At 47.3% G+C, this 25,625-nt stretch overlaps 1 protein-coding gene across 8 annotated transcripts in view; it reads left to right on the top strand.

The window, feature by feature from the left end:
- The window catches only part of LOC126575701 (alpha-catulin), a 77,956-nt gene that overhangs the window by 28,655 nt on the left and 23,676 nt on the right, over positions 1-25,625 (top strand). For 7 of the 8 annotated variants that reach the window (XM_050236522.1, XM_050236521.1, XM_050236523.1 and 4 more), the window contains one exon: positions 19,607-19,802. In XM_050236522.1, the coding sequence (XP_050092479.1) occupies positions 19,607-19,802 (196 nt within the window). Of the gene's footprint in view, positions 1-13,245; positions 13,647-19,606; positions 19,803-25,625 lie in introns of those variants that run through there. The other variant, XM_050236524.1, reaches the window with a different exon arrangement.

The raw sequence follows: 25,625 nt of genomic DNA, 5'->3' as shown, positions 1-25,625 counted from the left end.
CTTGAATGATTTCACTCTCCGTCCGTTCGCCCATCCGTTGGTGCGTTCTAATGAAACGCGGTCCGTCAAGTAGAAGCACGTCTAATTTACGGTGATGGAGCGCTTCCGAACTTAATTAATATTTGCACTTGCCCGGCACCCCTGCAGCACTGGCGCATGCTGATCGATGTAATTCTGGAGCGGGAGTTAAATCGCGACGTAGTTAAAGTATCATTTAAATCGTTCCCGCTTCGTGAGGGGCGGAACGGTGCCCAGCGAGTCGCCTTTTGCGCGCTTTACGTTCTCAGAATCGTAAGACATCTTCTTTATCGTACCAGGCAGAATGGAATGTATTCAAAAAACCGAGCGCTCGTGTGCGCCCGTTGAGCTGATGCGCAGTAAAACTCCGACCGAAACGGAACATTCCACAAACCATCCGCATGAAGATGGTGCCGATGGTGGTGCATTCCTGGAAGGGCGAATGGTTGGTCTGGTTTTGTAGAATTGGATGGCACAGTCTCGTCCTCAGCTACGGGCACGTGACAAGTGACCTTTCGAGCAGCACGGGTTGGCATGTGTGAGCGGTTTCGAGCATGTGTTTGATTCGAAATTTCCATGGAAAACTAATTAAATATCGAACATGATCAAACAGGAGGGGGGAGGCCGTCCACCAGCTCTTTCTCTTCCATGTGCAACTGGGATTTATGGTCTCGGGTTTTTTTTCTGGTTCTCTGGACTGACATCGAGCAAATCGTGTGGAATTACCAATTAGCTTCGAGCGCTTTGGGCCGTGGTAGTCTAGCCGTTTTTGTCCTCTACATAAATGGAACAAATCAAATCTAAAAGTTCCAATTGATTGTAATTCAATTTCAGCTAATGGACCGGATTGGGTTGGCCGTGCGGCATGCTGCCGTCCGTGTAGTACAATCCTCTCGTGGCCTGTACCAGCTCAAGATGGACACTTCCATTTAACCTAAAAATGAAACCCAAATTACATTTCTCCCACTCGACGTGCACGAGTGCTCGAGTGCAGCGCCTTTTTTTAATTTATTTATTTGACTATCGTAGAGGTCACAGGGAGAGGATTTAGACGAATCAAACGAGCTAGCAGCTTGCTTTCGAGGCCCTCGAGCCACGCTGGCTGATAGGCACGCTAGTCCAGCGAGAGCCCAGTGAAGGGCATAGACTTGACCGCCGTGTGCGTGTTTCACGTGTTTTTTTTTTTTTGGGGGGGCATCAGCTGCCCAATTCCAACCGGACAGCCTAAGACCTCTCTGGGGGTCTGGGCATCGCGAATGAATTCGGCATTCCGTGGGCATGACTTTGAACTTGAAAGTTGAAGGAGAACACGAACGCCCGGGCCCGCCAATTGAAAGCGTTGCGGCCGTTATTTCTGGATTGCACGGGCTGTCGAATGGTTTGGAAGTGAGATGCCCTTGTCCTGCTTGTCCTTGATATTGAAAAAAAAGGCTTCACTCGATGGCTTCACTTGCTCTAGTTCCACTCCTACACGATCCTGCGATGCGCATTCCACAATCAAACGCTTCCAATGAAGGCAACAAATCGACTTGGACGTGAGGTAATCCGTTTCGATTTGACATCCGAATACCGAATACAGGAACGTGCTTCGATCGATCGATACATCGACGTTGACCAGGAAAGGGTCAGGATATCCCGGGATCCGTGTTATTCCCGGCAAAGAAATCCTGGCAGCCTAGCCTAGGGATACGGTCTCCGTGCCCCCGGGAAGGTCGTTCGCCTATCGACCATCGATAACTTCACCCGCAGAAAAATCACCCTCAACCCCCGAAAGCTAACTATGAAATATGGTTCGAGCTCGGGGCTTGCTGCCACGTCCTGGGCTCACGGCGATTGGCGACAGTCAAGGGCTCGCGCTCACTCCACGCCATCGAGTACCGCCGAGAGTATTAGGGATCCATAAATCTCTGCCAGTAAGTCCTGAACAGAGTTGGGTGTGCCTGATCTACGGTGTCCTTAGTTCCCGAATCGATCCATGGCGCACGTTCGATGGTCGTGGTATCGAGAGCGAGGTGGTGGTGGCGGCAGTGGAGTATGTTTTGGATTTTAATTTAACTCTTTCGGAGCCCCGGCCAAAAGTTACGGCTTATGGCCGTTGAAGGCTCATCGTAAATCAGTGTCCATGTTCGGTCATGGCGTGACGTGGTGCCTGGAGCGACTAGATAGCGATAGATACTTTTGAAGTAGTTGGATTGCCCTGTCAAGCTCGGCCTCTTCTTCTTCCTCTTCCATGGAGCGGCTCCCTGGGCTCCCAGGCGGTGGCGAGGTGAATTCATAATTTCAAAAACCCACGTTCAAGGGATTACTGGTGCCTTGAAGTCGTCCAGAGAAATAGAGAGAGAGAGAGAGAGAGAGAGAGAGAGAGAGAGAGAGAGAGAGAGAGAAGGTATGTCTAATCACAGTTCGAAAACTAATTTATCTCGCTGCTGGCTCACCCCCCGCAAGACCGATGCCCGCTGTGCGGTGATTTAAGATTATATTTGCTTTTCGCCAGCGGGCCAAATGGGATAACTCCTGCTCCTGGTCGTCGATGGCGCAACAAGCGGTGGTTCAGATTCACGGGGCTGGAGAAGGCAAAACCAGTGCCAGGGCGACACTGCACGACGTCAATCCTTCCATTCCAGTGTTGGTACAGTGGTGCTGGGACGCTGCCGATGCCGAGCTGCAGCGCCCGGGATCTGGTTTGTTTTTCTTTTGGCAAATATTAGTTCAATCATCCAGCGATGTGGAGAGGAATGGAGGGGCAGGGTTGCCGAAGAAGCAACAGGGTGCTCGTCTTGGCTTTCTGTTCTGAACCTCGGAAATGGCAGCAATTTAGGTGTAAAGTGTCGAGCCAACACTAGGTTCTTAATGTTTAATAAGAGTTTAAATGATGATCGAGAAGAGTATCCTGCGCTGGAATATGGTGGAGTCACACGGCGTTCGATCATCACTATACAAATTTTAGTCCGCACTGACGCTGAGCGAGAACGCAAATGACCATCTATGACGTGAGCGCGAACGAGAAGGGGAGAGTGACACCGAGGAGAGAGATGCCAAATCGCAAAAGAAGCAAGTGCGAGCGGGAAAGGGAGAGCGTCACGCTGAGCGTTACTCGAGTGAAGCCAAGCGAAGAAAGACTGCGCGAGTGCAGAGCGTGCTGTGGTGGAGAAACCGGAGAGCGAATCGCGCAGGCAACTTGGTTTTTCAAAAACGTGCGCGTGAAACGGAAAAACGAAAAATGCATCCAATGAATGATTTTGACCCACGAAAATGAATGGAAAACTCCATTTTACTGATATGTCCGATTTGATTTTCGTGAAAATCGGTTAGGCCATTGACTGGCAAGGCATGATGGGGCAAGCAAACGGGCACTGCACTTGCCGTATGCGACCACGGCGGTCAGAGAGTGCACGAGCATAAGGCGCACGGGAGAGCAGAGCGCACCTTGGTGGAGAGCGAATGGCTTAAGCAGCTTGGTTTTCCAAAAACGTGCGCGTGAAATGGAAAAGCAAAAAAATGCATCCGATGATTATTTTATCGATATATTGCCGATCGATATCGATATTTTGCCACTGGCCTGCAAGGCCTAATGGAACAAGCAAACAATCAAGAGACCCGGTGTATGCGCCAGAATGGAATCGCGGTAGGAATGGTTTACTGTCCTTTCCTCAAATGGAACAGCACTGCTTAAGTAATCTTATGGCTTATGCTCGATTGCTAATTGATCAGATTTATCAGCATTTAGGGATTGAACCCGACATACTAAGGCCACTATATTAACACGTCACCGATCCTGTACCATTAAGTCGCTGGCCGTTAAGGCATAATGCCACAGGCAAACGCGCACTGCACTCGCTGCATGCGACAAAATACAGTCGCGGTAGGTGGAATGGTTCACTGTCCATCTGCGATTGCTTCTATGCTATCAGAACGGACCTGCCCGCCTCGATGGGCCAGATATTACACCTGGACCTGAGAGAAGCTCCTGTTGGTAAAGAGTCATCTTTGCATTCCTTGCATTAGAACCCGAAGCCAATCGAAGATTGTTCTGGCTCTGATGTTGTCTCACGTGCTTTTGCCATGGGCAATGCATGCCACTGCAAAATATTATCGGCAGGTTTCGGCTGTTCGGTGGATATGCTGTAGGGCTGTTTGATTATCGCCAGATCGTACCGGAGACAACCGCTAATCAAATGATGAAACAAATCATTACAGCATGTGTTAGGATCAAGGGTAAAATTATGCTCTTTGGAAATCAAAAAGATGGGCCATACAGCCATCAACGGCAGCATTGTGGAGGGGCTACCGATTAGGAAAGCAATTAGGAAATGGTTCACCTTTCCGGTATCGAGGTGCACTGAAAAACACACACATGACAATCGTCCTGGTGCAAGGTCAATCGCTGCACCAGGAGAGCCCTTCCTCCGGTGACATCGCGAGCAAACGCTCGGAATTGTAAGGAATCAAATTGAAAATGAGTCATCATGAAAATGGTTGAAATGGAATGGAGGGACATGTTTGATTGTTTGGTGAGAAATGGAAAAGGAATAATTTCAAACAATCATTTTTTCAAACGAGGCTCTGTAACCGGGCGGTTTAGCTATCAGAGCACATGGCTGGGAGTTGGTTTATCAACCGCTGCATTCGCCAGCAGCAATGTTAATGTCATGATGCCCACATTTAGCTTGAAAGATAGAAAAATTGTGTAGCCATCAACTGTGAACCCTTTTAAGAAATTGTGATAACAATACCGTTAAAATTGATGGTTTACTTTTACAAAAAACCTTCATTCAACATGGATAACATTAGAATGATATGGAAGAGCATTTCTGTATGCTAGGGAAAGAGAATTACAATGAAATTCAAAATAATTCTGCTTTCGTGTATCGCCCTGTAACCGGGCCGTTTACCTAGTAAACTCAAATAGCTTTTATCAAATATTCGTATAGCTCTTTGCTAATCACACTCTTTATTATCATAGTTCTGCTGTTATAAGATTTGCTTCAAGTTCTTTGTTTAGTCCTGGTCTTGATCAAGAATAGTTGGGAAAAGCCATTTGATTGGCCACATAAGTTTGGATATAAGGCACTTGGAAACATGCAAACTTAACAAACTGGTAGCAATTCAAAGTTACAAACTCATTTCTCCTTTCCATGAGAAAAAAAAGTCATATTTTTTTCGAAGATATTTCATTGGTTTTGCAATTGTGTTCTGCCAAATCAGTGTTCGTTGTCCGCATTTTCATAAAAAGATACTTTTTGGAATATTTCTCTTTTTTCTCAATGTTATGCAAAGCATTATTTGAAAATTGAGATTGAATTTAATTTTATGATATCCAAAAAGTATTAAAAAAGTAAAAACAGAATATTTAAGACAGTTGTTTTGTAGATAGCTCTTGATATGTTTGTGGTGCAGAATATACACCTATTTCATGCTCCTATTTATTAAACTAATTCTATGAATCACGATGAAGTTTACTTCAGCAAACATCATCAACCCTAAGATTCCCTTGAGCCTGTTGACTTCAAATGGTTGGATACTCAGAAATGCAATTACCTCTCATAATCCCGCGCTGATGGACCATTCAGGTTCAAATGGACAATGCTTAGTGCTTCATCTTGATGCCGCACAATCGGATGCGCGTGTCTAGCATTTCAAAAGTCGCTCTGCGCGCTCCGCCAAAAATAGGTTTCACCGAAGATGCATGTTGATTGCTATCATTTCGCTTTCCGTTGATTGCCTCGCCATCAGGTTTAATGTAGTCCGCGCGTTTACGCTCGCCACAACCAGACGCCGAACCCTGTCTCTCGAGTGGCGAGTGTCGTGAGATCGTGTGCCAGTGTGTGTACCGTTCTGACCAGTCCCGTAGCTGATGCATATCATCATCCATCCATCCATCCATCCATCCTCAAACAAACCATTTCGCCATCGACATCATCATTTCGAAGAAGGAGCAGAGAAAATTGACTTTATGTCGATGGATTTTATGACGTGTGCTCCGACATTTCGACATTTCCTCTACACCATGATCATGATCGTAAGAGAGCAAGAGAGAGAGAGCGAGGCAACAAAAAAAGGAGGTATAAAAAAATACACATTTGTCGACCATTAAAACCGATCACGATTCCATCTCGCTGCTGCTGCTACGGCTCGTGCTGAATGTATAAGTTGAGAAGCACAGGCGTGTCATGTCCCGGGTTCTCGGAATCGTTCTTCCTCCGTTCCTATAGCGAGGTGAAAGTTTAGGGTCGGATACTATCACCGTCTGTCCACTGCTGATTGACTTATGCTGGAACGTGCGAACGTCCACAGGCACGTCATGTCCGATGGATGGCGTTTGATGTCGGGACACGAAGGATATCCATGACCGGTGTCTCGTTGGGATCTGTGGTCGATGATTAATATTTCCATTTTTAAAATTCGATTCGTCACCGAAAGATGACTGCGGTCCGGCTAATGATGGATTGTCGGGCGAGGAATTCCCATTTGGATCTTGGCCACAACGTCCCCTCTGCCTCGGTGACTGTCACGTGGCTATCTGCAGTGTTGCTGTTATGCTCATGTTGATGCATTGTTTGGGACAATAGGTTTCATCTCGAAGGAATGTACTGCGTGAGCCTTTTGCTGATGTGGCTTTCGGTCACAAAGAGCCTTCTGCCCAAGGAGCAGGATGCATGTGGTGTGTGTTTGCATAAAAGATGCTGCTGTCAGGGCAAAAGTAATCCATTTCTAACCTACTACATCCGGCTGCTGCTGTTCCTCGATCATGAAGGTAAACGAATTCCATGCCCTGCATATGGGTCCCTGGGGAATTGAGCCGAAAATCAAACAACTTTGCAGCTGCTGCAGCTGCTGCTGCTCTTTCTATCTATCTTTCTCCCTTACTTTCTGCATCATAGAAGTTAGGATATATGTTGGTTTGCCCTATGACTGTAACGCCCCCGGGTAAGGGTTACACAAGTACACTGCAGCGTCCCCGGGTGCAGAATGGCTACCGGAACATTCCTTCTGCAGCGTGCCAACATTCGCTTCGTTTCTCTACGCTCCTGTTACACCAAACGGTCTACTGTTGGCCTTGGTGCGCTTTTGCTTGCCTTCGAGCACTTCATTCACGGTGCAAGTGCGTCCAAAGTTTGCCAAATCTTACTCCTTACAGCTGGTGTAGTAACATCAGCTGTGCTGGCACCTATTATCTGCCACCGTAATTTATCCCTCATTCTAGAGGAAAATTCCTAGATCGAAGCTACTGGTACTGCCATGTCATTCCGTGTTTCGGACGCTATTTGCTTAACAAAACATTTCAGCTGCCAGGCTACTGCGATCTGCAATTACACACATTACTGCAGCTCGTCGGTGTAATGAAAATGAGGCACCAGTATTGCATGGCACGTAGCAACACGGACTAGCAACGTTGCAAGGCGTCTAATTGCTGGGGTCCGGCTTTCATGAAACTTCCACAAAAAACAGATAAGCGACTGCACCCGAGGCGTGGCTGCGGAATGCGTCTAAAGATTCCCACGGCCACACATACACATAAAGAGTCCTCTCACGGTACTGCTGAATTGAGGAATGTAAATTAGCAAGTTCAAGTTGCGAAGAGAGTAAATTCAAGGACTCGGCAGCAGGCAAGCCCTGAGAATACCCTCACAAATCTAGCCTTTCTACAACATTAGTTAACAGAAGAGAAGAGGAACAGAAGAGGAATGTGATTTTTACGATTCCCTCCAGACGCCAAACTCTCACGCTCATCGATAGTGGCGGCAGCGGCATCAATGTGGCCAATCCTGCTGGGGATTATCTCTGATGCTCGGTGGTGAAACTCGACGTCGGAACCGTTGAGTACACTACCGTACGACCCGGTTCCATGCGAGGATGTCCGGAGGTTGGTTCTTTACGATTCACCGTAGGTCCACCGTAGGTTCCCCACCGTTTATCTTATGTTGGGCCTAATTCTGGTGTGTAATTCATGTGTCATCTAATTTGCTGCCCTTCATTTTCGGCTCTCGCTCAATCTCTCTCTCTCTCCCTCTGGCTCTCTTGGAGCCACATCCCCGGAAATCCCCACATCAGAGGGTCCATCGAGGGCACGAGCATAAAATCCTCCCTTCCCCGATCCAGACTGGACCGTGAGACCCATCCAGACGACGACGACGACGGCTGACGGTCGAAAATGTCTCCGAAACTATCCTGGGACGGCTGCGAACGAGGGATGCTGAATTATTAAAGCTCCTACGGGTCTGTCATTTGAGGTTCTCCGGGGAACACCCGGGAGGGGTTTATGCTTTTCCGGTGACACAGCATTTTTTTTCTGTATGTTTCTCCCTCTCTTTCTCTATCTCTTTTTCCCTTTCTGTTGTTGTTCTTTTCCTTCTATTTTTTCGAGTGTTTTCCGTCAACTCGGCACCGTTCGCGCTATTTTACTCGCCCTCCGAAGCTGCTGCTGCTGCTTTGCATTGCGTTGCGGCACACCAGGAAATCATTGCACCAAAGCGGGAACCGGAAGGGGAAAGATAGGGCCCGGAGCCTGGTACGTCAGCAACAGGACGCCAGAGACATTCCGGGTGTACGAGACATTCCACAGCATCGTCGTCGTCGTCGTCATCGCTGTTGCCGTCGTAAAATGCGCCCTCGCTATGGCGCCAGCCGCATGACAATCGCCCGCTCAGACATTGGCAACCTGGCTAGCAGCTTGGTTGCTCGTCTCTGGTCCCTTGTTTTTTCGCATTCCCTTGTCCGCCCATGGTGGCCACCTTCTTTTTGCTGTCACAACGCGAATGGCGTCTTTTTCGCCGGAATTCGGTTGTCGGTTCCGCGGTTCTCCAGCTGTGCCAGAGTTCACAGGCAACTGCCGATGGTGCTGCCGATGGCAAAGGGCTGGCGACACCAACGGGAACGGGAAGTCAAGCTGGCCACCGCTCCCACATTCCACCACGCTCGGTTTGGAGTGTTGCTTGCTTCGCTTGGCTTGCGAGGGCGACCGTCGGTGTTTTTTGTGCTTCGACGACAACACATCACATTACATGCCCAGCTCGGCCGGTTCCCACGGGGATCAGTGTGGTGAGTGGAGGGAGCTCCGAAGAGCTGTCCTTCTTCTGCCGATGCCTCTGAGCGCGAGCTCCGGTACGCTGTTTATTCACTTACAGCATTTACGCATGCAGAAAAGATCCCCGAAAAAGAGAGAAAAGGAAAGGAGAAGTGGGAGGACCATAAATCGCACTGGAACGTCCCTTCCATGTGCGCTCCTTGTGCGCTTGTGGCTTGGTGCAAAACTGCTGACGTGACATAGGTTCACGCAGCTCGGTACGGTGGCTGTCTTTCCGGTTCTCTGGCCGCTCCTCTGCAAAGGTGAGGTATAGATTAGCCGGAGAACTTTCACTCGAGTGCCACCGAGAAGTTCGAGAACGGAAATAATGGTTGCCAGGGCCCTGAGGGGGGACCGTGGTGCTTCGATGTGTGCCGAGTATGACGGATTTGATTTTTATTTCGCTTCCCGCGTACGGAACGGTTTGTCGTCGGTGCAGTGCAGGTGGGACCCCACTGTTTGCTTGGTTGTTTCTTTGCTTGTATGTTTGTTTGGGCCAATTATGAGATGCCAAACAGACAAACTGTATCTTTGGCAAACTCCTGTTCCGCTACTTTCGTCGGATTAGCGATGAATAATGAACGAGTTTGGAGGCAGCAGCAGTTGGAAGGTGAAGTTGAAGTTGAGGAAATGTGTTATTGTGTTTTTGTCTTATTCATAATTTTTCATTGTATTAGTCGAGCAGACAGGTGCATTTTGTTTGGGTTTTTGTTCCAAATGTTATAGTAAACGATGCTAAACATTTTGAAGATGAGATGTTTGAAGAAAACAAAGTGAATAATCAAAATTTGGTAAGCGAAAAAAGGTTTTTTAAATGCTAATGTAGGGAATCAATCTGCACGTCTTTAATCATACATCTGGTCTGTTTGTCGAAAAAGGGCTCCTCTAAAAGAGAAGGAAGGCAGAGAAGAACTAAACTTCAAAATTAATAAACAAACATATTGAGTAAGAGATCAAGAGAAAGTTCATTTGATTTCAGTTCATTCCCTTCGCTTCTAATCTTAAATTCAAATTGAAATGAAAGCATATGAATTGTTCAGTGAACTTGCAACATCCAATCGGTTTCAATACTCGGTTGTTTTATTACATAACTCGAAACACTTTATGTTACTTTTCGCCAAAACTCTTCAACAGTCGTATTTATAAATTCAGAACCTAAGCAGTGATTCAGCTGCAGCACATTGAAACCCATGGTGGTGGTGTGCCATTAAAAAGCCCACTTTCTTCGAGAGTTTGATTCCTTAAACACTTTAAGTCTGAAATGTGACTCCCTCAATCTTCACCGCCTTCCTTTATTAGAGTTCTCTGCCACTGCCGTTTATTTTAACTAGCTAATACCCTCAAGGGTACCCTTTGCCGCCGTAACACACAGTTCCAAAGAAAACAACTCCAGATTAGCTCTCAAGCTCGTTCGCATAAAGAGGCAGGATCGGAGTACCCAATCACAGTGCACAGCAGGACTGCGCTCATTGTAAAGAAGCTTTCGAAGCAGTGCTGCTGTAGCTAATTGTGGTGCTATCGACGGAACAGACAATCACCTCGGTGATTGTGCCCACCTTACCTTCGCTTCGCTTCCCACCCGCCGCTCGTCAAGTGATCGTAAACTTTGACGGTCCCGGACGGACCGAACCGACTTTGATGAGATTGCGCCATGGTACGCCAGGGGCTGTGGTTGAGGGTTCCGATTTGCAATTAACTTCCTTCCCATTGACGCTCCATTGATTTGCTCATTCGAACGGCGAATGTGACATTCGACTACGTCGACCGGAAGCACCATGAGGCCACAGAGAGATACAGTGGAGTGGTTGTTGGTTACAGACAGTGTGGAGACCGAAGACACCTCCATTATCGGTCGGCACAGGACACATTGGAGACGAATGGTTCGACGAATGCACAGAGTAATCATCCAGATTTGCTCGACACCAGTGCTGGAGCATTATCACCGAGAGTGTGGTTTCAGGTTGAGAAGGTTCGATGGTTGATCGGTCGAGAGCTTGTGGATGATAAAACTGTGTGGGACGTCTTCGTCTTTTCAATGCAAACCTCCACCGGCAGAAGAGGCCGCCGTTAGTATCACAAAAGCACACAAAAGAGGGATACAGGTCGGTTTTGTTTGCGTTGGAGCACTAGGAAGTGCTCAAGTTCATCCTATCACAAAGGCAACCTTTTTCAGGAGTTTTCCCTGCAAATCGTCGCCAGAGTGTGAATGCTTCTCGGCACTACAGTGTCGTTTATCGTAAAAGGCAGTCGGAATCGGGGCGTGAAAATGGCGAGGAAGTTTTGCAGACAAAAGCTTCGCTCAACACAACTACAGTTCCGACAGCAGCAGCAGCAGCTGAGGGATAAACAGAAGAAGAAAAAACGGGAGAATCTTCAAATCAGTTGCACTGTTAAACTTAAAGAGTCTCTCCAAGCATCGTTCAGGTGCTGTGAAAGGGACTTCTGCTCTCAGCTGTGCCGAGGGAACTATTCCTTTGAGTAGAAAGCATCTTAAAAAGGGGGGTATCAGCCTCCCGAAGCGGCGCTACTCCCAGGTTTGCGGAGGAGACATTTTCATTCTGAGTTTTTTCCGGCGCGCCACTTTCTAGTCTCAGCTTCTTGTTCCCTTCTTTCGGCAAATCTCTGACGACCACCATTAACGATAATCACTTTGGCGGAAGTTGTGAAAATGTATTTTTAATGAATTCCAACTGCACGAAAAACGATGGCGAGTGAAAGAGCGAAGTGAAGATGTGAGAAAGGGAAGCGTGGCTGAAGTGGAGTTTGGTGTTCCTTGGGTGCTTTTTCTCGTTTACGGTAGCGGCGCCCTTGCTCCCCCCCGAGGGGAGCTTACATCATCGATGGTCGATGATGAGTTACTCCACGCGATGATAGCGCGAGGAGGCGCCCTCGACAGCTCGATTTGTGCCCGATAAGCGCTCGTACAGTAATCTCTTTCTTACTTTGCCGTCGAGCCGGGTGTTTGAGTGGATTTCTGTAGATTGAACGCCGAGAACGATCGAGATGAAGCCATGCGTGATGCCGAATCGTAATGGAAGTTTTGATGGGACGGGAAAACGTCTTCTAACGAGGAAGTGGAAAAACGACTATTGAAGCTTGGTATTGAGAAGATACACTGTTGGTTGTTTTTTTTGGAGAACCAAAAGGCATAAAATTTAATTCTTGAGTGATATTATTTCATTGATCTATTATTAGGATGTAGAAAATGTGACATTCTTCTGAAAATCCGTTACATTTCTTAAAGAGGAGAACGGTTTTGTTGCAATACTCCATTACGTTTAAGCATCGTTTTCCTTAACTTCCGGTCCCGTTGCACTCGTTAAGCACCGACGGTGGCTCATGCAGCCGCTCGAGCTCAAGGGAAGGTTGGTGGTCGACTTCTGATGGCTCCTTTCTCTACATCTATACCACACCAAGGGGCAGCTCCATTCCGTTCCGAGTTGGCCAAACATGAAGATAAGAAATCTTAATAGAAAATAAGCTAGATTGCCATTTTCCCTTCACTTTGAGCCTTCCAGCCCTCCTTTTCATTATCTTCCTTCGTTGGTGCTTCGTCTGGCTCCGTTGCAGCTCTGCATACAATGGGTTATCATTAGGCAAATGTGCAGAGAGAAGGTCCTTAACGTTCCAACACGGGGGTGTGCTCAGAAGAGAAGGATTCCTCTATTTACTTATTCGTATGCTTTTGTATGTGTCAGTGACAATAGTGAAAAAAGGAAGCAACAAAAAACTAAGCTTTTCTTCGTCCGCTGCTCCTGTTGAGGCGATGCTCAACTTTCTGAGCGTGAATGTTGTTCAGAAAAAAGCTGTGCTTGTGTATTTGGATCGTCCCTATTTTGCAGACGTTTGTGCGACGTAAGGTTAACCTCTGAGTATTGGTGCACCCAGTATATGCTGTAACTGAAATTCCTGTTCATATCAAAATTCGTACATGCATTAAAAATCATTATACTACAGAATAATTTTGTTGAACTGATGTACCTTCCGAATGCAACAAGAACTGTCCACAAATACTGATAATTGTATATCTCGATAGTTGTGTTGCTTAGCCCAGAAAAACTGGTGATAATAAAAGACCTTTCGCTCAATGTCAATTCTCTCTCCAGCGTAGATTCCGTATTGCACTTATTCATGGTTCGCTGTGAAAAATGTGAACCCAGGAATGGTATAATCGTTCCATTAAATCTACTTCATCGCATATCCGTGTTCTACTAATCGTGCTCCGCTAAAAGTGAAAAGTGCAAGGAAACGAAAAAAAGCCAAGTGCAACCAACAGTGTGTAACGAGCATCAGTAGCAAACAGCATTAAAACGCGGCCAAGGCCCGGCAAAACAGATAGACGAGACGCTGTGGCAGCAAGGATTCGTCGGGGACAGTAATCCAGAACAAATTTCGAACAATCCACGACACAATTGCGCGGCGCGACGACCAGCAAGCGACCGTGCCCGAAGCCGTTACCCAATGTCTCGGCAATCCTAGCTGCCAGCACTAGCACTCGCTTCCGCCGGGGAGCCACACACCGCCAGTCAAAACTATGGCGACAACGTACGGTTGTCCCGGACAGGTAACCGGTCTTTTCACCGGCGGTTGGTCGCGCGCCATGTTGCAGAAACATCCCCGTTAAAAGCATGATCGTTCGTTCGTTCGTTTACTTTGTGCTGCTGTGAATTGTGGCGAGTGTAAATTTTCATTTGTTACCGCATGTACCACAGATTCCGTTTTCGTTTAAATGTTACCTTAGTTAGTGTGTGTTTTTTGCGAAAACAAAATGGTTAATGAAACGTCATCGTCGTTGTTGAAATGGCCGAAGGGGCACTTCAAGTCTGTTAGCAAGCGTTTAACGAGAGATCACGAGTTGTTTGAGGTTCTATACAAATTGTGCACCTTTCTCAAGGTACACCGGGGATTGTTACACCATTCCAGAACCCTTTTCCTGGCAAGCAACGTTCATGTATGTGGTGCGTGTGCTGGAGCACCAGGTGAAGGTGTTGCTGCAGGAAATTTATTAGCTTTCATCGTCCAGCCGAGCACACCTGCGCGAGATGCGAAACGGAGAATGGAATAGCCTTACGCATAAAGCTACGAGGCGGTGGCTCCTCGGTGGCACACGTGTGCCTTACACCGTCTCTACACAGACAACAAATTTTCTTTGTGATAAAAAGAGTAACTTTTATTAACATCGGCCGTAAAAGATGTTGACAGTTTTAACGCAATGGTTTATTTACATCTAGTGTTGTATGTGTTGTGGAACAACATTCAGCAAAGTTATTTTGCGGAATTATTGTACTTTTTGTGTAATTAAAATTGTGTTTTGTACGTTTCACTGTAAACAGTCTATCTAAACTGAACTATCTCCGTTTCACTGTGGGCGTTTCGTTGACGATGTGTGTAGAGACGGCATAAGAAGAGCCACGTTGAGCGATCCCACCCACTAACGGGCAGGGCAGATTTATGGAAACCATTTCCCGCCCATCCCACACACGCTTGATAGGTGTTGAGCGGTGCGGCGTCTGATGAGCGAACGGCCACTGATGGCCTAGCAAGGGCGTCTTGAGCCCTTGTGCGGCAACATATGCCACGACACCTTTGGTTGATTTTTGCGGTCAGCCCCAGCCAGAACGGGAGTGATAAATGCTGTTATCGAGCACTCGAGCAGCCCGGTAACTGAGCACCCTATTCGGTTCTGCAACTAATTGGAATTTTTCTGACATCATTTATTACGCAAAAGGATCCAATTTGTGGTTTTCGCCTCTTTCGCAGCTGCTACTGCCACGGCCACGGCCACGGAAACCGATTTCTCAATCAGAATGGCACTCGAGCCCCGGGTGGAATGCAATAATGAATTGCGATCTATTTGTGTAACATTGGTTGTTCTATTTGTAGCCATCGATCCCCAGATATGGGATAATGTTGGACCTTTGGAACGATTTCGTCAACCTCGGTGACTCACAGGCCACTCATTAAACTGTAAACGGATAGCCACTGAGTGACCGCTGCCCAGTCCTTAATTGAATGCAAAGCATTGAAACCCGGAAAAGAAAAAATGAAAACCATTTCGGACATTCGTTATGATTTACAGGTGCCCTGTCCCTTCCAAGTAATTGGAATCTGCAATGCCATTTTCGTTGCATTAATTCCAGTAGAATGAAGGTGGTTTTGGTTTTCTCGTTTTTCTTTTCCATTTTTAAGCAAAACAAGATTCTAGAAGATTCAAACCGGGCAACCGGGACGGTCCCGGACAACGATAATGCCTCGGGAAGATGAATGGTATCTAATGTTGATAATATGAACGGTCTGCTTACTTTCGCGTTAGCTTTTCCACCTCATTATTTGCTGTTTAATGGTTTCCTTTCTTCGCCATTTCGCCATTCGGTCCAGCGTTGGCACGATGGTTTGCGTCGGCTGTGGGGTGTATCGTATTTTGTTCTTTTTTTTACCGTTGAGAATTTCCTTTCTTTTTCCCGAATAGCGAAGACCCATTTGGGAACAGTCCATTAGTAGGATTACCCGTTTCCGGTTGGTCTGTCTTTTAGCAACGGATTTAAATTGCATGAAATTGTTTTCGATGGTTTTGTAATTTGCAAAATGGATAAATTACCGAAACTATCGTGAAATGAATGCTTTTGTATTTAAATTATGTATCGAAGTAAGGATAAAATGGCGATAATTCCATCTAGCTCGAATAGCTTGACACCAAATAAACGAATCCCTTATCCGGTCCTATGTTTTCAGTTGCTTTTGTTGCACGTGGTACGCATTTCGTTTCCGATTTCTCTTTCCATGAACCAGCTTTTACATACCCGGAACGTACTCTGTTGTAAATCCCCGAGTCCTTTTGCAAGCTGCTCCCCCTTCATGCCTTCACGGTTCACGCTCCGATCCAATCGGAGAAACAGACAAAACATTTGCAAAAAGCAAAGAGGAAAGGATTTGGCCTCGATGCTTTAAGTGTATTCGTGCGTTTGTTTGTGTCTCTCTGGTCCGCCCTCTGGTCCCTTCCGTAAACCCTCTTAAAGGCACCAACCGTGGCCTGGGTGTATTGCGATGATTTGTCCGGGACCCTGGAAGTTGGTTACACGAAGGAAAAAGGGAAAACCCAAAAAGATGAAAAATGAAAAACGAAATAAAAGCAAGGAAAGGGGTTGGGCTATCTTGCGCGGTCCGGAACATCGACCCTCCCGGGGCCCTTCTCGGATTTTCTGGTTGGCCTCGGCCTCGCAGCTTTGGTTTTCGGTGGGATCGAAGGATTCCAGCGAGAGCGAAGGGAGGAACAAAATTGAATGCCAGCCCGTAAAGGGCTTACATTAAACGTGTTTAGAAAGATGATTTGCATGACGCCAGGGATGGGCCCGGTTGCTTACTGAACCACACACGTATACGCACACACTCCAATGCGGCAACATGTGGCTCTGGCTTCCATTCCACTCACTCCACCATTCGCATCATCCCATGCTTTGATTGTGGGGTTGGCAAAGCTGAAGCTAAAGTGAAATCAAGCGGAATGGATGAGAAGATTCAATGTACAATTCGTTTTCTTTCGCCTCTTCGTTTTCCCGCTCACCAACGACTGTGGAACGGAAATGATGGCTTTAAAATCCGGCTTGCCCTCGGTGGTTTGATTTGTCGTGGATCATTCGCCGTCTGATTTATGATGGACAACGGTGAGCATGGCGATTGGCAAGAATCTCTTGAATATCGGAAACTTTCCAAATTACCTTTTTTGCAAAGTTTTCATTTGTCGCTTTACGACAGCGACAACGACGCCGATCGATCGGATCGTTTCGGTTTGATGTTTGCAGGAACATAATTGCCACCACCAGACTCCTCGGCTCAACAGCACAACCGACCGAAGAATGAAGTTTTATCGCTTCTCAATTTTTATTGCATTATCGCTAAAGCCCCAAAGACTCAGGGGACCCAGGGGCCCATCCCTGCAGCTAATGGTTGCCTTCGGGGCCGATCCGAGACAGCAAATTGGTCGAAGCAAATAATTGTCGACTAAGCTCGACAGTGGTCCCTTGCCTTTGGTCCCTCCCATCCGTCCCATCCGTCTGGAAGTTGGTCCAACACTTTATGGTTTGGCTGGGCATAAAAATGGCTGTCAATTTTCCCTCCAATCGCTAGCCGCGTGCGCGAACCGTTGGGTGATCGGTGTTTTTTTTTTCTTGTGTGTGCGGAAATTGATTCATGGTCTGCCAGTTTCGTAGCCAAACGAACGAACGAACGTCGCGCAGACGAATGACGCCCGATTAATGGCGACGAACGGTGCGGAACGGAGCACCGGCTGTCCTTCCGTCTTCGTCCGTCCGTTGTACGGATGTTCTTCATCGGTCGCGCGTCGTCCATCCACGCGGGGAAAAATCGGGAAATGTATCGACATTTACAGTTGTTTAGCTTCCTGACGGATTGTTTATAATCGACAAATGGTGAGGGTGGGAGTGGTGGAGTCGTTGGGTGGATGCTTGCAACATTTATTGCGGTTGTAGCGCTGCTGCTGCTGTTACTGGTCGAATAAACTCACTTCATCCAATCCAATCCATAGCTAGTGCGTGCGTGAGTTCGTGAACTCTGCATCCACTGGACACTAGCCATAGGGAGTGGGGGGAAAAAATGATGGGAAAATGGTTACCAGCCAACCATTTGGTGGTTTAGCCCCATGGAAACCTTTACCAACGGAAGAAAAAATGGAACCGACCTGGCAGCAGTCCAGTTACTTCTGGCTATTCTGGAATCCGTCGTGGGACGACCTCAGCTCCCTGTGGGTGGTGGTGGTACAACGGGGAAAATAATAATAATAATTCCCGGTTTACGACCGGGAGTTCCCTGACCACGAGGGAGGTCCCCGAAGTTTCCGCTCTCTCTCTCTCTCTCTCTCTCTCTCTCTCTCTCTCTCTCTCTCTCTCTCTCTCTCTCTCTCTCTCTCTCTCTCTCCACTTCCGAGGCTGGCTGGCTGGCAGGGTGGCTCCTATAAATAATGTACGGATGGCCTTCAACAGGCCTTTCGTCGAACGAAAGTGATTACGCAACAGGAAGCCTGGATGGGAACCGGTAGGGGGGATTTTTACGGGAAACGACTGGTGGACGGTTAGGTCATATGGTTTGTGGCCCGTTGTTTGGCCAGCGACATTTCGGTTCAGGGTTTTGCTTGCGATTGGACGCGGAACATGATATTTGAAACATGTTTTTGATAATTCTCTGCTAAGACTTATGTTGTGGAACATGAAATCAAATGTAAAGCAACCTCAAGGAAACATCTTTACGATTGTGTAAGATTAATTTTATTTATCTTAACGAACATTTTTAATATGCAATTTTAATTCATTCATTCATTGTTTACATAAGTGACATGTGTTTAACATATTTACAAACATTGGATGTCAATGTTCATGCTTATTTTGGTCAGAAATTGGACTTGAGTAAATTCTGATAAAGGGTTGCTGTGGATTCGAATTTTTGCATAATTTAATTTAAGTAAATTTGAGCACTGCACTTCATAAAAAAGTATTTATTAATTTATTCAAACAGTATTGATTCAATCCAATGAAATTTACGCCAACGCAATGAGCAAAATTGACATTTGATTCCATTAACTGGATGTACTTGTTAGAAAAGCTGCATAATAAAAGATATTCGTTTACGTGTACTTTATCTTTGCATGTTTTCTTTTGCATTAAAATTGATAGAGAAGAGCTATATTGCCTTGGTATACATATTTCTCGCAAAAGCGCCTTGAAACCCACCTCGACATCATTATTCCAGCTCCTCCGCTACGGCTACACGAAACGTCTTATCGAATCACGGAGATTGAACGTGAGCTTCAGTCGGATCACGCCTAGAGCGACGCAATCCATGCTCCTGGCTGGAAATGTATTTTCGGCAAACACAAATTTGCGATTTATCAATTGCAAATGGTGCTTATCGGAATCGGAATTGGAAAATAATTGAATCGACCGCGACCCACTTTTGGGGCGCATCGCCTTTAGCATTGCAGTAGAGACATCGTCATCGTCACTGGGGCTGCTACCGCTATCATACGACATACGAGCGTATGAGATGAAGATGATGCTGCCTGCCTCACCGTCACACGGGGGTGGTGACCTTATTTTGATGTTGGCTCACCGGGAACAGGTAGCATGCCTGTTTCCCCTGCTGTGAGGTGGCGCAAGAAAAAAAGTGGGACAACAGGATGTTTATAGCTCGGCCCGACAGTTTGTGGCTGGAAGGAGGACACGGATGATCCTTCAAAATAGATTATCTGCGGTGGGGTAGAGCGGAAGGTTGTTCTTAGATTGTTGTGGCTAAAAAAAAGTTCCGGTACCGTAATTTGATCGTCCCTTCTCTGCTGCTCAACCTTGAATGATGTACATTTGTGTTATTTCTTTTGTTTTGTAGCTTGTAGCTCCGTTGTTGTTGTATGTAGCTGTAGCTTATGAGTCTTGAATACCATCGACGTCACCAAATCACTCCCGACACCATCACAAATCGATCTCATTCTCGTCTTTTTCGCATCCTGTTCGCACGCAGATTTCAACACTGGTCCAGCATCGTTCGGAGCAACAGCACCACACGTCGGAGCTGAAGATGCGCGCCATCGGGCGCGTCGGCCAGGCCGTCAACCTGGCCGTGGAGCGGTTCGTGACGGTGGGCGAGACAATCGCGGACGACAATCCCGAGATCAAGCAGGACATGTACGACGCCTGCAAGGAGGCACGAGCAGCCGGTAAGTGGATGGCCAGCGCGAGCGCGAATTTCGAAGCGACGAAGACACCGACAAGTGCAGCCTGCAGCTGGTGGCTCTGCGGCATGCGGCATGCGGCACCCGGTTTGGCATCACTCGAAGCCATCGAATGCGGGTGTAAATGCGTCAATCGCGTGCCGGTCGCGTGCCGTCCGGAATTATTGGTGCAGTGAGGTCGCAGGTCGAGGTATTCTAATTTGCTCCCGACATGCCACGGTATTGCCAGGCAAATTCCTTTACACATGGAAATGCAGTCACTGCAGGAATGTGTTGTGTTGAGGTTTTTTTTTTAAACATTTTTTAAGATGCATAATCTACACAAATGACAGAAGAAAAAAGAAAAACAAAACAAAACCCCTGTCCGATTAGCATAATCGATTGACACTAAGTGGAACATAAAGTCCGGATACCGGATTACCACTTTCATTCCGGTTTTTTGGACCCTGGGAGCCGAAAACCAATACAACATTTATCTCTCTCTCTCTCTCCCCCTGTGGAACCCTCCGTCGCCGCTTGGACCCCCCGGGGGGGTTGCGGTGGGTACTTTGAAGGCGTGATTGATAGTGATAGCCGGCTGGTGCATTATTTATGAGCTGACCTAGCGGCAGCGGGCCCTGAAGTAAGCAACAACCAGCCCGAGCGGCCAGCGGCAGTTGAAGTTGATGTACGTTGCTGATGATTTCCCTATTACAGACCCCTGGGAGGGGGTCAAGTACCCTCCCGATGGGTGAGGGTGTCTCGGGGCATCAATCTATGTCAGGCCTGACACACTGTACCTCTTCTGTACCTTCTGCTTCGGCTCCTTTACTCATTCATCCATCACACTCCAGCTGCATCCGCTTCCATGGGGATGTCCTTCGTAGGAGGGGTAATCGAGGGTTCGAACGGAGTGTATCGCGTGTATCGGCGACAAGAACTGGAACCCTTCTTTTTGTCTTTGCAGCTGCCACTGTGTCTGTGTTACTGCATTGGTGCCAAATGCCAATGGTGTCGCTTCGATTGCTTTCCCAACCGCCCGTCTGCTTCATTACTGTGGCAGTTCATCATTTACTGGCTGCCTGGTGGAGAAGTTTTTGTCACCAAAAAGGAGCAACCCATAAACACCCCAATCAGCAAAACACAAACCGTAACTAACGGAGCCCAGATGGCCGAGTTTTCTGTGCGTTTTTTTTTTTTGGTGAGCTACTGGCGCCTCCATCGTGCGATGCGCCTCCATCGTGCGATGCGCTCGAAGCGTTCGCGAAACATAAAATAATATTTTCCCGTTAATAGCCACCCGGGCAGCAAACTTTATCTAGAGAACAGAGCACGCGCTTCGTTTCGCGCAATTGCATCCCCTGCATGGAACCTCCAGGATCTCGATGCTCGCGCGGTCTCTCTCCCAGCTGCTCCTGCTGCTGCTGATGCTCAATGTACCGTTAGCAGATAAATGATGTTCCCTGTTCGATCAATTCGATCGTTTTCGTGCTAGCAAAGTTCGAATGGGATGCAGCGAAAGTTGCATCATTGGGTGACCTGGTGGACTCACTGACGAAATGCTTCTCTCTTCTATTCAACGGCAACGGCAGACGGCGAGCAGCGTAATGCAGTCGCGAGGTGCTTTGAATGCCAAGTAGGCAACCTTTTACCCGCATGCCAGCCTGTCATCTCCCTCCCCTCCCCTGGGGGTGCACACATCGACACCAGCGAACGACAAAAGGTCAAAAGAAACGGCGATAAAGCCCCAGGACACCGTGGCGAACGGAAGTTGGCGTGAGAAACTTTTAATTGACGCAGGAAAAGCCTCCACGTTGCTATCGCCGTGCCACTGGTGAGCGAAGTAGTGCTGGAAGGGAACAACGGGGGATAGCGACAGGCTGAGCGTGAGACTGGAGTGGCCGGAAATGCAATCTTTTTCCCTCCCCTAGCCTCCCCTTCCCTCAGGACAAAAGGTGTGGGCTGAGTATTTATAAGGAAAAGGCTTTCTCCGGGGGTCGGTTCATGGGGTGCGGGACGTTAAAAGCTTTTCAAAGCGAAGCCACTCCGGAACTGGTATCTAGGACGATGCAGCCAACCACCCACCCACCCCTGTTTCAGGAAAGAGGGGCTGAAGAAGAAAACAAAAAAACGAAAGGGTGAGCGAGCAACTTTTAATTTTAATTGCCATCTCACCCAGCTTTATCGCACAACAATCGCCACCGGAGGTCCACCGGGAACTGCAAAGGAAGGTTTGCATCTTGGACAACGCAGCTCGGAATCAATGGCGGAATGCACGTCCGGGCAGGCGCTTTGTCGAATGTGGCGCTGCGCCTGACCTAGTTGCGTGAAGGGAATGAAGAATAATCTGCTCCCCCTTTGGTACGGTGATTTTTGGGCCGGAAAAGGCTTTCCACCGGACCGGTTCCTCACGTGCCATAACGGCTGACGGTTGCTTGTCCTCATTCCGGGTTGCCTATCCGTTACGGTCGGTCGGTACCGAGCGATCCACTGAAATCGATCCCATTTTCCAAGCATCCCGAACGGCTACCGTGTACGTCAGCACGCACTGTCGGTTTGCTTTTCATTAATTAAAGAAAGGGCGTGCCACAGAAGGCCTCTGTTTCGTGCGTTGTTTTCAAACTCATGCGACTGGTGCGACCGGATTTTTGGGGAGGAGTTCGGTTTGTGTCAGTATTGACACTTCATTATCAGCATTAAGCGTTGATTGTTGAAGCAAAGTGATACCGGGGCCCGATACCCCCCGGTGGGGGCGGACGATAATCAATCAATGGAGGAAAGCGGTGGCGGGACAGGATGTGAGTGATTGTCAGATTGCTCGTGAGCTCGGTACCGAAACTACGATAATGGGGACTATGAGCAAAGAGTGGCATATTTTTGATGGCCGAGACTTATTCAGGCATATAAATTGGAAATGATGTCATAGGAAAAGCATACAAATTGGTAGCGAAGCATTGTAGATCATTTAAACAATTATTTGACCGATTGAAATGTTACCTTTTTGACATTCAACTGTGATTAATTTCGTTTTAAAATATGACCAACAATTTTGTGTGTTGTCGAAATGATGTTCTCGATACCGAATAAACGTAAACTGAGATAACTATTCTGCTTGATGATTAACATAAAGATCCGCATTATGAAATTGAGTCGCTAATTTAGAATGTGCTTCCACGAATTCCTCGAAACAAACATTGTAAATGCGACCTAGGTTGGACATTAAGACATAATATTTGCTTCTGCATTTGTCTTGTAGCTCAAACATTTTTATGTTCAACAATCATTCTCTTCAATCGAGGGAAACAAAGCAGCTGTTCGATTAACATGAAAAATGCGACAGACAGGTGGATTTATGGTTAAGCATAAAAGGCGACCATTATTTGCTAGAAACATGATGCGAAAGATGATCGGATTATTCCTAAAACATTATGAATTTTCTAATAGAGATGATTTGATATGAAACGTTGATCACGTAAATCGCTTTACATAAACGATCTTTAAGGGGGGGAGGGGGGCTTTGGTCATTTCTTATCAAAACAAGGATCATTTTTGACGATTTTTTGTGTTGTAACCATTCAACATTGTTCCGTCAAGTGTACGTGATATTGAACTGCATCTTTTGAAGTATATTTGGTTCTATTTTTGGGAAGATTGATTAAAAACTTCATCCATGGCATCAAATTTCAGATGGTGCGTCTTCGAAAAGATGCTTTTTACGGTGCCCATCGTAGCTGCGTAGCAAGGAAACGCTTTTCAAAGTAGCGAACTGCTTGGGGCCTTGTATGAAACACGGGGTTTCAAAAAACTGTAACTTGTTCAGTGTTGCTTCGATTGATCCAAAAAATTTACACTTTTTTCTTGAAAGGATCAGCTTTCAGGGAAAAATGTTTAAAAATATGTGTCACAAAACAAAATTGAATACCGAAGCCCCCCCCCCCCCCCTGAAAAGATAAGGAAGGAACAAATGTAAAACGTTTAAACGTTTAATCTCATGATTTCCAATTTGCTACATTTTTTAAATGATGCTCGATGAAATAGCGAAAGGTGAAGTCATCCTGCCGATACCTGACTCTGACCACACTCCCAGACCACCACACAGCGAAGTGAAACTTTAATAAACATAAATCACAACATCGCCCAAAAAGTTTCATCGTCCCGCTTATGCATGCAATCTGTGTTCCGCATGATCAGTCTATCGCGCGCACACAGACACACACTTACGCACGGGCGTACCATACCGATGTTCCGCCATCGGTCAGCATTATATAGATTCCACGCGATCCGCCCCGTGTGGTGGCGGTGAATAATGGCGAAGGGATTTTTATGAGAAATATCCTCGCCCATGAAGCACGAGCCAGTGCTGGGTTTTGCTCCACGGCACAAATTGATCACGCTGCCGTTGCTGCTGTCAGGATCCTGCTGGAGGCATCATCTGGCGATTATGGTCGTACCCAACCGGGGCATGATGCCGGTTGGATTGGCCGATTGGCGGACACCGGGTGCGGGCGTACGTGCCGCGGTGCATCGCAGACAGAAGGGTTGCGCTACATATGGTCGTCCAGTCCGGTAGCTGACGGGTACGGAAGGAATCCCACACTAATTGAAGCCTTAAATCACGCTCCAACCGACCAACCCGCCAACGGGTTTGTCGGTGAAGTGCGGTGGGATTCTGTTCTGGGATTTTCTCCGAGCTCGGTGCCTAGTCATCGGCGGCGAACGCCACCCGCTGGATAGCACACACCCTTCCTCAGGCGTGGTCTACGACGTTGTACCGCTGCGCTACCGAATGTTTTTTTTTTTTATAGGTTTCGCATTATCATGTTATCGTGTTTATGGTATCGTGCTCGTAAAATTGGCTTGTTTAACGCCAGTCGCCCCCTTCATGGCCTTGACCGGCTAACGTGTCGTCGCGCGAAGGGGACCAGACGACCAGAGGTTGCCACTCGATATGGATATTTCTTTTCGTTTTTCTTTCGACGCTCGTTGGCTCGCTAGGTTTGTGGAAAGTCAACAAAATCGAAAACCGGATCCAAACCGGATTTGATTGTGTCGGTGGCGCCCAACGAAAGCGAATGAAGGTGCGTTCGCAGACCGATAAGCGCGATTTTCACCTTCGACTTCGAGGAGAACTTAGATGCCCCCCTGAATCCACGGCCCAGGAGCGACAGGTTGGTGGTGGTTGGTCTGTTAAGAGCGCAATGAAATGAAACGTTCACTTTGACACATTAAGCTTTAATTTAAAGTTGTGCCCAGCGCAACACTGGCAGCATCCTTAGCATCGATTGGTGGTGAGAATGAGGGAGGGGCCGGCAGAAAACTTTGCCCATTCTAACTCACACTCCTTCGTTCTCTTTCCATTCTTTGCCATTCTGTGCGACCCACTCCCTTGTTTGGTTTTTAGGAGAATATATTGTGCACCCTCAGCACCCCACCGTTGGGAGGGGGTGAGTTGGGTGGATTTTCATTTCAACGAAAATGTGTAGCAGCACCGCCGGTTGGTTGGTTGCGTTGCTCCGGGAAAAATGTATTGTTATGTATGACCGTGTCTCGCGTATTTTGTGCCCAACTTGCGTTGTGAGGCTTTAAGATGCCGGGAGCTAAACTGTTTTTTACTTTTCTTTTTTTCTCACTTTTTTCCATTTCTATTCAATTCCGAAAATCCATGTCCACACTCCTGTTTGTTATCAAGCTAGTCAGTGGCAGTGTATGGTGCCTTGAATGTGGTTGCATTTCAGATTCAGTTCCGTTGACGCACTCGACCGAATGCAGCAGAGCGGTCCGGCGGTGCATTCGTGCGAACGAGCAACGGAGCAAGCCCTGTGCAAACGC

This window comes from Anopheles aquasalis, chromosome 3, assembly GCF_943734665.1.
Source record: "Anopheles aquasalis chromosome 3, idAnoAquaMG_Q_19, whole genome shotgun sequence".
Taxonomy (NCBI): domain Eukaryota; kingdom Metazoa; phylum Arthropoda; class Insecta; order Diptera; family Culicidae; genus Anopheles; species Anopheles aquasalis.
The sequence above is the reverse complement of the archived record's forward strand: the minus strand, read 5'-3'. Positions and strand labels throughout refer to the sequence as shown.